The sequence below is a fragment of the Anopheles nili genome, chromosome 3, assembly GCF_943737925.1.
Source record: "Anopheles nili chromosome 3, idAnoNiliSN_F5_01, whole genome shotgun sequence".
NCBI lineage: Eukaryota > Metazoa > Arthropoda > Insecta > Diptera > Culicidae > Anopheles > Anopheles nili.
This window is the reverse complement of record NC_071292.1, coordinates 34,395,990-34,411,095: the sequence shown is the minus strand read 5'-3', so window position 1 is coordinate 34,411,095 and position 15,106 is coordinate 34,395,990. Positions and strand designations below refer to the sequence as shown.

Here is a 15,106-nt window from a genome sequence, read left to right as displayed (position 1 = left end):
GAAGAGCAATATAGAGATGGATAAAGGGGTCTTCTTACGTGGAATTGGATAGCATCGAGTGAACGGATCACCAGTAAATCCTGACTGACATGAGCAAATGGGACTGTGGTTATTGACGTTGCACCTTGCGTTGGTTCCACATGTTCCAGGACATGGATCAACGCATTTCTGGTTGACGCAAGCCTTGTCTAAGGCACATTCCGAGCTCACCACACATTCTGGGCGACATCCCGGAGGAGAACCAACGTAGGTAGGCAAACACGAGCAAACTGCCTGCCCATTGATCTCCCGACATTGGCTGTTTGGCCCGCAGGGACTCGGTTGGCAAGGGTTGACGTATTCTTTTACCGCTGCAGTGCAAATAGGAGAGACAACACATGATTCAGGAACATACATCAGGGGTACAGCGAAAAGCAACTGCAAGGGGATTGGGGATTGCGAAGTCAACGAGTCGTGATGTGTTTTGTCAGAGTAGTCTGAGTGAAGGCGAGTCAACAATCGTAGTCTAACTAAGCATGGTCGAATAAAGCAAGATCAAAAGCAAGCATCAGGCATAATGAGCTCGGATTTCTTACGTTCTCTTTGTTCGATGTTACAATATCTGAACGGATCTCCCTCGTATCCAGGGAAGCAAGTACACGACGGTAGGTGATTCACAACCTGACAGTCAGCGTTCTGGCCGCAGGTGCCAGGACACGGGTCTTGGCACTTGTTCCTGACGCAAGCCCTGTTCGATGGGCAGTCCGAATTGAGTACACATTCTGGACGACATCCTTCGTAGGGGTTTCCGAAATGATCCTCAATACACGTACACGCTCCAGCACCGTTTTGCTCCCTGCACTGAGCATTGGCTCCGCAAGGGTTGGGCAGACAAGGTGTCGTTTGGTCTTTGGGTGCATCTTGTTGGAATGGAACGCATTGCGTGAAGGGGTCGCCAGTGTATCCAACAGCACAAATGCACATCGGAGTATGGCTCACAACCCTACATTCCGCATTTGCGCCACACGCTCCTGGACATGGATCTTGGCACTTTTGTCGTATGCATGCCAAGTTGTTTGAGCAATCGGAGTTGCTAATACATTCCGGACGGCAATTCGGCGGGGCGCCTATCATGCCCTCTATACATGTACAAGATGGGGAGTCACCTACTGCACGGCACTGTGCATTTGGTCCGCAAGGAGATGGTTGACATGGATTGGTTGGGGTCATTTGTACTGGAGGTTCGACTGAAAGTGATCGAGAATGACGGGAAAGAGTGATCGTAAGCGATCGAGATCGAAGGCGAGTGGGAAAGCATAAGGCTGAGAAACGTACTCATCGGCTGGCAACGCACGAACGGATCACCAGTGTATCTTTCGGGGCAGCTGCAGATCGGATTATGATTCACAACCGAGCATCTGGCACCCACTCCACAGGTTCCAGGACAAGGATCCCTACATTTCTGGTTGGTACAAGCTTGGTTCTGTGGGCATTCTGCACTTACAACGCACTCCGGACGACACGTCGGAGGGCTACCAATGTACCCTGGAACACAGGAGCACACGGCTTGTCCGTTGATTTCGCGACACTGGCTGTTAGGCCCGCAAGGCGATGGACTACATGGGTTAGTCACGGCCGGGGCTTGCTGCGGTCGACACTGTACGAATGCATTTCCAGCCATTCCATCCGGACATCGGCACATCGGAATATGATTGATCACTTCGCACAGTGCATCTTGACCACACGTACCCGGGCACGGATCTACACATTTGCTACGAATACAGGCCCTGTCCCGAGCGCAGTCCGAGTTCAAAACGCACTCGGGCCTGCAGCCTCGGTACGGATCGCCTTGGTATTCTGGCAAGCATGTGCAAATACCATTCTGACATTGTGCGTTTGCTCCACAGGGCGATGGATTGCAAGGATCGTCGTTGACTGGTTCGGGCGCTGTTGGACGAAGGGGTTCTATTATGAACTGATCGGAAAGGCATGGGATCTCGAGGCAATTCTTACGTGGCGGTGGCATTGGCCTACAGCTGGTGAAGGGATCTCCTGTGTATCCTACTTCACAAGAGCATATGGGCGTGTGATTTATAACGTTACACCTCGCGTTGATGCCACATGATCCGGGACACGGGTCTCGACACTTCTCGTTCATGCAAGCCTGATTACTTGGACATTCCGCGTTGATTGAGCACTCAGGCCGGCAATTCGGAGGTGATCCAATGTAGTTACTTAAGCATGAACAAGAAGGAGAACCGTTCGCATCGCGACATTGTGAGTTTGGACCGCACGGAGAAGGAACGCATGGATTTCTCACAACGATTGGCGTGTCTTGAACCGGAGCTATTGTGAAAAATAAACCGACGGAATGGTAGGGTTGAAGATATGCAAACATGGAGCTACAGTGAAGAGCAATATAGAGATGGATAAAGGGGTCTTCTTACGTGGAATTGGATAGCATCGAGTGAACGGATCACCAGTAAATCCTGACTGACATGAGCAAATGGGACTGTGGTTATTGACGTTGCACCTTGCGTTGGTTCCACATGTTCCAGGACATGGATCAACGCATTTCTGGTTGACGCAAGCCTTGTCTAAGGCACATTCCGAGCTCACCACACATTCTGGGCGACATCCCGGAGGAGAACCAACGTAGGTAGGCAAACACGAGCAAACTGCCTGCCCATTGATCTCCCGACATTGGCTGTTTGGCCCGCAGGGACTCGGTTGGCAAGGGTTGACGTATTCTTTTACCGCTGCAGTGCAAATAGGAGAGACAACACATGATTCAGGAACATACATCAGGGGTACAGCGAAAAGCAACTGCAAGGGGATTGGGGATTGCGAAGTCAACGAGTCGTGATGTGTTTTGTCAGAGTAGTCTGAGTGAAGGCGAGTCAACAATCGTAGTCTAACTAAGCATGGTCGAATAAAGCAAGATCAAAAGCAAGCATCAGGCATAATGAGCTCGGATTTCTTACGTTCTCTTTGTTCGATGTTACAATATCTGAACGGATCTCCCTCGTATCCAGGGAAGCAAGTACACGACGGTAGGTGATTCACAACCTGACAGTCAGCGTTCTGGCCGCAGGTGCCAGGACACGGGTCTTGGCACTTGTTCCTGACGCAAGCCCTGTTCGATGGGCAGTCCGAATTGAGTACACATTCTGGACGACATCCTTCGTAGGGGTTTCCGAAATGATCCTCAATACACGTACACGCTCCAGCACCGTTTTGCTCCCTGCACTGAGCATTGGCTCCGCAAGGGTTGGGCAGACAAGGTGTCGTTTGGTCTTTGGGTGCATCTTGTTGGAATGGAACGCATTGCGTGAAGGGGTCGCCAGTGTATCCAACAGCACAAATGCACATCGGAGTATGGCTCACAACCCTACATTCCGCATTTGCGCCACACGCTCCTGGACATGGATCTTGGCACTTTTGTCGTATGCATGCCAAGTTGTTTGAGCAATCGGAGTTGCTAATACATTCCGGACGGCAATTCGGCGGGGCGCCTATCATGCCCTCTATACATGTACAAGATGGGGAGTCACCTACTGCACGGCACTGTGCATTTGGTCCGCAAGGAGATGGTTGACATGGATTGGTTGGGGTCATTTGTACTGGAGGTTCGACTGAAAGTGATCGAGAATGACGGGAAAGAGTGATCGTAAGCGATCGAGATCGAAGGCGAGTGGGAAAGCATAAGGCTGAGAAACGTACTCATCGGCTGGCAACGCACGAACGGATCACCAGTGTATCTTTCGGGGCAGCTGCAGATCGGATTATGATTCACAACCGAGCATCTGGCACCCACTCCACAGGTTCCAGGACAAGGATCCCTACATTTCTGGTTGGTACAAGCTTGGTTCTGTGGGCATTCTGCACTTACAACGCACTCCGGACGACACGTCGGAGGGCTACCAATGTACCCTGGAACACAGGAGCACACGGCTTGTCCGTTGATTTCGCGACACTGGCTGTTAGGCCCGCAAGGCGATGGACTACATGGGTTAGTCACGGCCGGGGCTTGCTGCGGTCGACACTGTACGAATGCATTTCCAGCCATTCCATCCGGACATCGGCACATCGGAATATGATTGATCACTTCGCACAGTGCATCTTGACCACACGTACCCGGGCACGGATCTACACATTTGCTACGAATACAGGCCCTGTCCCGAGCGCAGTCCGAGTTCAAAACGCACTCGGGCCTGCAGCCTCGGTACGGATCGCCTTGGTATTCTGGCAAGCATGTGCAAATACCATTCTGACATTGTGCGTTTGCTCCACAGGGCGATGGATTGCAAGGATCGTCGTTGACTGGTTCGGGCGCTGTTGGACGAAGGGGTTCTATTATGAACTGATCGGAAAGGCATGGGATCTCGAGGCAATTCTTACGTGGCGGTGGCATTGGCCTACAGCTGGTGAAGGGATCTCCTGTGTATCCTACTTCACAAGAGCATATGGGCGTGTGATTTATAACGTTACACCTCGCGTTGATGCCACATGATCCGGGACACGGGTCTCGACACTTCTCGTTCATGCAAGCCTGATTACTTGGACATTCCGCGTTGATTGAGCACTCAGGCCGGCAATTCGGAGGTGATCCAATGTAGTTACTTAAGCATGAACAAGAAGGAGAACCGTTCGCATCGCGACATTGTGAGTTTGGACCGCACGGAGAAGGAACGCATGGATTTCTCACAACGATTGGCGTGTCTTGAACCGGAGCTATTGTGAAAAATAAACCGACGGAATGGTAGGGTTGAAGATATGCAAACATGGAGCTACAGTGAAGAGCAATATAGAGATGGATAAAGGGGTCTTCTTACGTGGAATTGGATAGCATCGAGTGAACGGATCACCAGTAAATCCTGACTGACATGAGCAAATGGGACTGTGGTTATTGACGTTGCACCTTGCGTTGGTTCCACATGTTCCAGGACATGGATCAACGCATTTCTGGTTGACGCAAGCCTTGTCTAAGGCACATTCCGAGCTCACCACACATTCTGGGCGACATCCCGGAGGAGAACCAACGTAGGTAGGCAAACACGAGCAAACTGCCTGCCCATTGATCTCCCGACATTGGCTGTTTGGCCCGCAGGGACTCGGTTGGCAAGGGTTGACGTATTCTTTTACCGCTGCAGTGCAAATAGGAGAGACAACACATGATTCAGGAACATACATCAGGGGTACAGCGAAAAGCAACTGCAAGGGGATTGGGGATTGCGAAGTCAACGAGTCGTGATGTGTTTTGTCAGAGTAGTCTGAGTGAAGGCGAGTCAACAATCGTAGTCTAACTAAGCATGGTCGAATAAAGCAAGATCAAAAGCAAGCATCAGGCATAATGAGCTCGGATTTCTTACGTTCTCTTTGTTCGATGTTACAATATCTGAACGGATCTCCCTCGTATCCAGGGAAGCAAGTACACGACGGTAGGTGATTCACAACCTGACAGTCAGCGTTCTGGCCGCAGGTGCCAGGACACGGGTCTTGGCACTTGTTCCTGACGCAAGCCCTGTTCGATGGGCAGTCCGAATTGAGTACACATTCTGGACGACATCCTTCGTAGGGGTTTCCGAAATGATCCTCAATACACGTACACGCTCCAGCACCGTTTTGCTCCCTGCACTGAGCATTGGCTCCGCAAGGGTTGGGCAGACAAGGTGTCGTTTGGTCTTTGGGTGCATCTTGTTGGAATGGAACGCATTGCGTGAAGGGGTCGCCAGTGTATCCAACAGCACAAATGCACATCGGAGTATGGCTCACAACCCTACATTCCGCATTTGCGCCACACGCTCCTGGACATGGATCTTGGCACTTTTGTCGTATGCATGCCAAGTTGTTTGAGCAATCGGAGTTGCTAATACATTCCGGACGGCAATTCGGCGGGGCGCCTATCATGCCCTCTATACATGTACAAGATGGGGAGTCACCTACTGCACGGCACTGTGCATTTGGTCCGCAAGGAGATGGTTGACATGGATTGGTTGGGGTCATTTGTACTGGAGGTTCGACTGAAAGTGATCGAGAATGACGGGAAAGAGTGATCGTAAGCGATCGAGATCGAAGGCGAGTGGGAAAGCATAAGGCTGAGAAACGTACTCATCGGCTGGCAACGCACGAACGGATCACCAGTGTATCTTTCGGGGCAGCTGCAGATCGGATTATGATTCACAACCGAGCATCTGGCACCCACTCCACAGGTTCCAGGACAAGGATCCCTACATTTCTGGTTGGTACAAGCTTGGTTCTGTGGGCATTCTGCACTTACAACGCACTCCGGACGACACGTCGGAGGGCTACCAATGTACCCTGGAACACAGGAGCACACGGCTTGTCCGTTGATTTCGCGACACTGGCTGTTAGGCCCGCAAGGCGATGGACTACATGGGTTAGTCACGGCCGGGGCTTGCTGCGGTCGACACTGTACGAATGCATTTCCAGCCATTCCATCCGGACATCGGCACATCGGAATATGATTGATCACTTCGCACAGTGCATCTTGACCACACGTACCCGGGCACGGATCTACACATTTGCTACGAATACAGGCCCTATCCCGAGCGCAGTCCGAGTTCAAAACGCACTCGGGCCTGCAGCCTCGGTACGGATCGCCTTGGTATTCTGGCAAGCATGTGCAAATACCATTCTGACATTGTGCGTTTGCTCCACAGGGCGATGGATTGCAAGGATCGTCGTTGACTGGTTCGGGCGCTGTTGGACGAAGGGGTTCTATTATGAACTGATCGGAAAGGCATGGGATCTCGAGGCAATTCTTACGTGGCGGTGGCATTGGCCTACAGCTGGTGAAGGGATCTCCTGTGTATCCTACTTCACAAGAGCATATGGGCGTGTGATTTATAACGTTACACCTCGCGTTGATGCCACATGATCCGGGACACGGGTCTCGACACTTCTCGTTCATGCAAGCCTGATTACTTGGACATTCCGCGTTGATTGAGCACTCAGGCCGGCAATTCGGAGGTGATCCAATGTAGTTACTTAAGCATGAACAAGAAGGAGAACCGTTCGCATCGCGACATTGTGAGTTTGGACCGCACGGAGAAGGAACGCATGGATTTCTCACAACGATTGGCGTGTCTTGAACCGGAGCTATTGTGAAAAATAAACCGACGGAATGGTAGGGTTGAAGATATGCAAACATGGAGCTACAGTGAAGAGCAATATAGAGATGGATAAAGGGGTCTTCTTACGTGGAATTGGATAGCATCGAGTGAACGGATCACCAGTAAATCCTGACTGACATGAGCAAATGGGACTGTGGTTATTGACGTTGCACCTTGCGTTGGTTCCACATGTTCCAGGACATGGATCAACGCATTTCTGGTTGACGCAAGCCTTGTCTAAGGCACATTCCGAGCTCACCACACATTCTGGGCGACATCCCGGAGGAGAACCAACGTAGGTAGGCAAACACGAGCAAACTGCCTGCCCATTGATCTCCCGACATTGGCTGTTTGGCCCGCAGGGACTCGGTTGGCAAGGGTTGACGTATTCTTTTACCGCTGCAGTGCAAATAGGAGAGACAACACATGATTCAGGAACATACATCAGGGGTACAGCGAAAAGCAACTGCAAGGGGATTGGGGATTGCGAAGTCAACGAGTCGTGATGTGTTTTGTCAGAGTAGTCTGAGTGAAGGCGAGTCAACAATCGTAGTCTAACTAAGCATGGTCGAATAAAGCAAGATCAAAAGCAAGCATCAGGCATAATGAGCTCGGATTTCTTACGTTCTCTTTGTTCGATGTTACAATATCTGAACGGATCTCCCTCGTATCCAGGGAAGCAAGTACACGACGGTAGGTGATTCACAACCTGACAGTCAGCGTTCTGGCCGCAGGTGCCAGGACACGGGTCTTGGCACTTGTTCCTGACGCAAGCCCTGTTCGATGGGCAGTCCGAATTGAGTACACATTCCGGACGACATCCTTCGTAGGGGTTTCCGAAATGATCCTCAATGCAAGTACATGCCCCTGCACCGTTTTGCTCCCTGCACTGAGCATTGGCTCCGCATGGACTGGGATTGCATGGATTTAGTATTGGTTCATCTTCTGTAATATCGAAAATCATACGATTGTGCGTTCTTAACAGTTTGTTCATTTTTTCAAAATGTTTAAGCAAGCTTTAAGCAAGCATACCCTTCCCGTTCCATTTTGCAAGCATCCCATAGTCTACCGGATCGTGTTTAAGCGTACAAAGCGCGTGTTCATACCTTTGCATGGCTGTTTTGCGTTTGTTTTAATTCTATATGTTTCTTTGCTAATGCATTTGTTTTCTACTGCGTGCTGTGGTATAGCTGGAGAATTCTATGACTTACCTTAATGAATTCTCTTTGTATTGCATATATTTATATAAATAATCAAGCAAAAAGCTGATATGGAAAGATAGCTTGTATGACAATGCTTTGTGTAATATTTTAAATATGTGAATTATTGATGTCAATATAAAGATTAATATACGTTTTCTTGCTTTGTTGTGATAAAATTTAGAAATTTATCAAGTTTCCATTGAAAACTATGGAAAATTAAAAAATCTTTGTAGCCATCGTCTGTATAACGAGCATTTATACTGTAGTTGTGCCTAATACATCAATAATTCATCGAAAATCATGCTATTCTAGTTGCGTTTATGCGAATATAAGGTAAGTAAATTTTTGAGTACTCACCGATAACTGCTTGACATCCGGTAAATGGATCACCAGTATATCCCGCTTCACAGCTGCAGCTCGGTGTATGCCGTGACACAGAGCATTTGGCGTTCAATCCGCAAGATCCTGGGCAAGGATCAGTACACTTTTGTCTAATGCATGCTTGATGATCTGGACATTCTGTACTTAAAATGCATTCTGGTCTGCAGTTCGGCGGCGCGCCTATATATCCGGATAAGCACGAACATGCCTCTCGATTGCCAACAACTTTACATTCGGCGTTTGGTCCACAGGGTGATGGTAAGCACAATGTGCGAGGCGTTTCGGTTGTTGAGGTGGGCACGACTTCTTTGTAGCAACGAGTGAAAGGATCACCAGTGAAACCAGGCGCACAGCTGCAGATTGGATTATGGTTGATAATGTTGCAGTTGGCATTCTGGCCGCACGAACCAGGGCAAGGATCGATACACTTGAAGTTAACACACGCGCGATTTGCTTCGCAGTCACTATTTTGTTGACATTCAGGTCGACAATTTGGCGGGCTGCCAGTCATATCTGGCTGACATTTGCAGACGGCTACTCCATTTTGAATGCGACAGATACTGTTTGGCCCACACGTGAACTTGTCACATACGGGTGGTGCCGGTGTTACCGGGTCTGCCAAACGATGGTTGCATTGAACAAACGGATCGCCTTCCATACCCTCAGGACAGATACAAGTTGGAACGTGATTTTGAATTTCACACAATGCCAATGACCCACACACTCCGGGACACGGGTCAACACACTTGTATTGCACACACGCCAATTTATCTGGACAATCCGCATTTACATCGCACTCACGACGGCAGCCAGAAAATACATCATAGGGATTTCCTTCGTAACCCGACATACAGTAACATGCTCCTGCATTGTTACGTTCACGGCATTCCGCATTTGGTCCGCAAGGTGAAGGTGTACAAGGCGTGAGTCTTTCAGTTGTAGCTACAATCGATAAGAATGAATGATATGATATTGGTGTGATTAACGAACCAAAAAATAGTTTTTTATTGTTCCAACTTACGTGGTAGTATACGACTACATTGTTCAAGTGGATTTCCCTCGAAACCATCATCGCATGTACAGACTGGTTTGTGATTGATCACCCGACATATAGCGTTTGATCCACAACCAATCGAGCAGGGATCGAGACATCGCTCGCTTTGGCAGGCTAAATTGCTAGGACATTCTGCGTCTCTCGTACACTCCGGGCGACAGTTTGGAGGCCTACCAATATAGTTCGGCGCACATGAACATGCTGGCTGACCTCCAACGGCACGGCAGTTAGCATTTGGCCCACATGGCGATGGTACGCACGGATTCACTGGGGGAATATCTTTTGGTTCCTCTTTCTTCACGCATTGTATGAACGGATCCCCGGTAAAACCTGGAGGACAACTACATATTGGGTTGTGATTGACAACCTGGCAGCGGGCATCTGTTCCACATGTTCCTGGACATGGATCGACGCATTTTTTGTTAACGCACGCGCGATCCTGACTGCATTCCGAGCTCACAACGCATTCCGGACGACACATTGGTGGTGTGCCAATGTATCCAGCCAAGCAAGAACACACCGGGTGTCCATTAATTTCTCGACATTGACTATTTGGTCCGCACGGTGACGGTTGGCAACCAGGCGTTTTGGGTCGTTCGGTCACAATTTCAGCCAATGTGCAACTATTAGACGGATCTCCAGTGTAACCCTCCAAACAGTAGCACACGGGACTGTGGTTATGTACGACACATTCTGCATTCAGCCCACACACTCCAGGGCAAGGATCACGACATTTGTTGTTTACACAAGCCTTAGACTTTTCACAATCCGTGTTGTGAACGCATTCTGGGCGACATCCTGTGTAAGGATCTCCGAAATATTCTGGCATGCACGTACATGATCCAGCGCCATTTCTCTCCTTGCATACCGCATTTGCTCCACACGGTGATGGATTGCATGGATTGATTGGCTCAACATCGCGTACTGGTGAGGAGTGATTGAAAATGAAATGGGAAATAATAATTAAAAGGTGATATTTGTTTCAACAAACAATACTGCTCTGAAATATTTGAAACGTTTGAAACGAAACAGCATCTAATCGTAAGGTATGCTTACTGGGCAACATTTCTGTACAGACGGAGAATGGATCTCCGGTGAATCCACCCTCGCACTCGCAGATCGGATTGTGCTTAACTACTGTACAACGTGTGTTAACACCACAAGAGCCTACACATGGGTTAGAACATCTTTCATTTACACATGCCAATGTAGCTGGGCATTCGGCATTTAGCATGCACTCCGGACGGCAGTTTGGAGCTCGGCCGATGTAATTCGGTAAACAAGAACAAGCAGGTGTCGACCCAATGGCTCGGCAGACTGAATTGGGTCCACAAGGTGACGGAACGCATGGATCAACTGGATCTTGCACCACCGGTGCCTCTACTCGGTGTTTTAAGGAAACGGCGAGACAGATCGTAATGAAAAGACAGCAATAAAGCAAGAGAGCAATCGAAAAAAGCAGAGAGCAAGAAAGCGTAAATGAAAGTAATATTGCGGATGAAAGGAAGAGAGGAAATTTAAAAATTATCCAAATTAAGCCATCGTAATTTCGAATGGCTTTCGCGATTTGATAAAAACAAATGCTTACTTTCGACAGGCACGCAGCGTACGAATGGATCGCCGGTGAAACCAAGAGAGCAGCTGCAAATTGGGTTATGATTCACAACTTGACAACGTGCATTTTGACCACAAGTACCCGGGCATGGATCACTGCATTTTTGTCCTATGCACGCTTTATCAAGGGCGCATTCAGAACTCACAATGCACTCCGGTCGACAATTTGGTGGTGTGCCGATAAAATTCGCCTGGCATGTGCAGACGGCATGACCGTTCAATTCTCGACAGATGCTATTCGGCCCACAAGGGGACGGAGAGCACGGATTGATAGGATCATTTTGTTCTGAAAAAGTGCAGATATAGTAGACAAAAATTCAGATTGTTGCCACTGATTGCATGACGGTATTGTACGGTGTGATTGAGAATCTTGGACAAATTGGAACAAAATCTTACTGGGTTGCTCATCCGGGCGACACTGCGAAAATGGATCACCAGTAAAGCCTGGTCGGCATGCGCAACTAGGCGAATGATTTACTACGTAACATTCGGCATCAATACCGCAAACACCAGGACAAGGGTCGGCGCACTTATTATTCACGCAAGCCATCACGCGAGGACAATCACTATTGGTGACGCATTCCGGTCGACAGCCGCTGTACGGATCACCAAAGTAATCCGACAAGCAGGTGCATGATCCAGCACCATTTCGTTCCTTGCATACCGCGTTCGATCCACAGGGCGATGGGTTACACGGATTTCGAGGCTCTTCAGGTACAGGTGTTACTACAAGAAAAGAGTTTGTTTACATAGTTGCTAACCCCACACCACATGCATAGAAATTGTACACATAACTTAAACAAACTATTTTTTACATACTAAAACACACAATAAAAACTTGAAAGCATCACATTTTGCGCGACAGATCGATTTTGCAACAACTGATTCAAGCCTGTCTTAGTGGTAAAGCAACGTTGCAAAAATCGTTCCGTTCGTGTATCATACATGCCTGTGTGCTTACAAATTTTAAATACTTATAAACACTACAAACGAGTATCGTGGAAGTGTAATCCAATTACTCTGTCATTTTGGAAAATGAATTACATACATTTCCGCGCTGCTCGTTCTATGGTGCGTAAAGAAGAAATTGATAGTAGGAAAGTGAAAAGAAATCTTACAAGGAATAACTGTACAGCCAGAGAAAGGATCCCCTGTATATCCGGTTTGGCAGGAGCAGGTAGGAGAGTGATCAATTACACGACAGACGGCGTTTGGACCGCATGATCCCGGACATGGATCAGCGCATTTTTCATTGATGCAGGCAAGATTCCCAGAGCATTCCGCATTTATTGTACATTCCGGGCGACAGTTCGGCGCCCGACCAACATAGTTAGGCAGACAGGAACATGCCGGAACGTTTCCAACCGCTCGGCATTGCGAATTCGGTCCACACGGAGAAGGAAGGCATGGATTTGTAGGTTCAGCCGAAACTACTTGCTCTAGATAGAAGGACGACGAAAGGACAATAGACGAAGTACAGTTACTGAGAGTGAATTTGGGGGCACGCGCTCAAAACAAACGGTGGATCGAAGGTGGTGCTTACTTTCTTCAGGTACGCAACGCTCGAATGGATCGCCCGTGAAGCTGGATGGGCAGCTACAGATGGGATTGTGATTCACCACCGTGCAGCGCGCATTAAAACCGCACGTTCCGGGGCAAGGGTCCAAGCATGATTGCTTAATACAAGCCTTATCCAAAACGCACTCAGAGCTAACTGTACATTCTGGTCGGCAAGCTGGTGGTGTACCGATATAGTTACTCTGGCACGAGCATACAGCATGATCGTTTACATTGCGACATTGGCTGTACGGCCCACAAGGCGAAGGTCGGCAGGGATCAACAGGAGTGTGTTCAATTTCTAAATTACAGCAGAATCAATAAAAAACGAAAGCTCAATTATGCATCGCATTGTCGGCAATTCTGGCGATCGATGGGTTACGGAAAACCTACGTTTTGGTATTTCACGACATGCTAGAGATGGATTTCCAGTGTATCCCGGAAGGCAAGAGCAAGATGGCGAGTGGTTCAAAACGAAGCACTCCGCATTTATTCCACACATTCCCGGGCATGGGTCGACACATTTGTTGTTTAAACATGCTCTGGTTTTCGGACAATCCGAGCTAAGCATACACTCGGGACGACACTCATGGTATGGATCGCCAAAGTAATCCTGCACACATGTGCACGATCCGGCATTGTTGCGAACATTACATTCAGCGTTCACACCACATGGAGAAGGATTGCAAGGATCTACGATTTCAGGTTCTTGTTGTACTGTTGATACGCGATATTAAAGATGCAAAAAAGGCGAATTAGAGTTAAACGACACACACACACGTGACTTTCATTGTTCAGTTGAGCTTACTTATGACTGGAGAACAGGAGGTGTATGGATCACCTTCATATCCGGCAACACAACGACAGTTTGGCTGATGATTTTGCACTGCGCAGAGTGCGTTAGAGCCACAGGATCCTGGGCAGGGATCGCTACACCGTTCATTGATACAAGCCTTCATTGGTATGCACTGTGAGTTAGACGTGCACTCGGGGCGACAATTAGGGGCACGTCCGATGTAATTAGGCAAACAACTACAGGCAGCAGTACGACCAACTGATTTGCATTGTGAATTTGGTCCACACGGGGACGGCATGCATGGATCAGCGGGCGTTTCTTCCAAAACTGGACGACCTACGTGTCGATCATATAAGCAAAGATTTTTTTAAAATTTCTGCACGAATATTTGAAATCCAGACAAGCATATCTTACGTTCTTCTGGTATACATCGCACAAATGGATCCCCGGTGAAGCCAGCCTTGCAACTGCAAATCGGATTGTGGTTCACTACCTGACATCGCGCGTTAAAACCGCAAGTACCAGGACATGGGTCCGTGCACTTAGTCTTAACACAAGACTTGTCTAGCGGACACTCCGAACTGACCATACATTCTGGACGACAGTTTGGCGGTGAACCAATGTAGTCTTGAATGCAAGTACAAACGGCGTGATTATTTAGCACGCGGCAAATACTATTCGGACCACATGGCGATGGCTGACACGGTTGAACGAGAGGCTCGTCCCGAACTATGTGTACAATTCGTGAAAAGATAGCAGGGATAGAATGATCGCGTCAATATTTGCGATACGTTAGTACACAATTTTTATGTTTGAAGCATTCGTAATTTCTTACTTTCTGGTTGTGGTCTACATTCGGTAAACGGATTTCCTATATAACCAGCGACACATACGCAGCTCGGAGAGTGATTCACAACATGGCATTCGGAGTTAGCACCACATGTTCCTGGGCATGGATCTTGGCATTTGTTATTAATACAAGAACGCGTTCTTGGACAGTCGCTGTTCATAACACACTCCGGACGACATCCAACATAAGGATCGCCAAAGTACTCCGGTGCACAAGTGCATGATCCTGCACCATTACGTTCTTTGCATATAGCATTTGCTCCACATGGGCTTGGGTTACACGGCATAGGTGTTTCTTGTGGAATAACTAGAATATTTATGCAACAAACAAGAGCAATTGTTAGAGCATGATCGACCAAAAATGTTAGTCGGAGCGCAGCAAACAACTGGCGTAATGAAAACATTTTGCAACTGATTGAACCAAATACAGTAATTTTTTCTAAAAAAAGCAATACATTAAGCTAGTTGCCTTAACACATAAGTCAGCCTTGCAGATGAGTAGATGTTGTATTATTATTGCTTTCTTGAATTTAAATAT

General features: G+C 48.2%; 1 protein-coding gene across 1 annotated transcript in view; it reads right to left on the bottom strand.

The window, feature by feature from the left end:
- The window catches only part of LOC128723345 (uncharacterized), a 95,821-nt gene that overhangs the window by 25,854 nt on the left and 54,861 nt on the right, over positions 1 to 15,106 (bottom strand). The window contains 25 exon segments of the mRNA XM_053817074.1: positions 39 to 350; positions 576 to 1,214; positions 1,315 to 1,926; positions 1,993 to 2,325; positions 2,427 to 2,738; positions 2,964 to 3,614; positions 3,703 to 4,332; positions 4,381 to 4,713; positions 4,815 to 5,144; positions 5,361 to 6,002; positions 6,091 to 6,690; positions 6,769 to 7,101; positions 7,203 to 7,514; positions 7,740 to 8,060; positions 8,675 to 9,640; positions 9,720 to 10,676; positions 10,809 to 11,135; positions 11,341 to 11,652; positions 11,763 to 12,092; positions 12,485 to 12,805; positions 12,910 to 13,224; positions 13,317 to 13,616; positions 13,702 to 14,055; positions 14,134 to 14,440; positions 14,541 to 14,875. Coding sequence (XP_053673049.1) covers positions 39 to 350; positions 576 to 1,214; positions 1,315 to 1,926; positions 1,993 to 2,325; positions 2,427 to 2,738; positions 2,964 to 3,614; positions 3,703 to 4,332; positions 4,381 to 4,713; positions 4,815 to 5,144; positions 5,361 to 6,002; positions 6,091 to 6,690; positions 6,769 to 7,101; positions 7,203 to 7,514; positions 7,740 to 8,060; positions 8,675 to 9,640; positions 9,720 to 10,676; positions 10,809 to 11,135; positions 11,341 to 11,652; positions 11,763 to 12,092; positions 12,485 to 12,805; positions 12,910 to 13,224; positions 13,317 to 13,616; positions 13,702 to 14,055; positions 14,134 to 14,440; positions 14,541 to 14,875 — 11,184 coding nt within the window.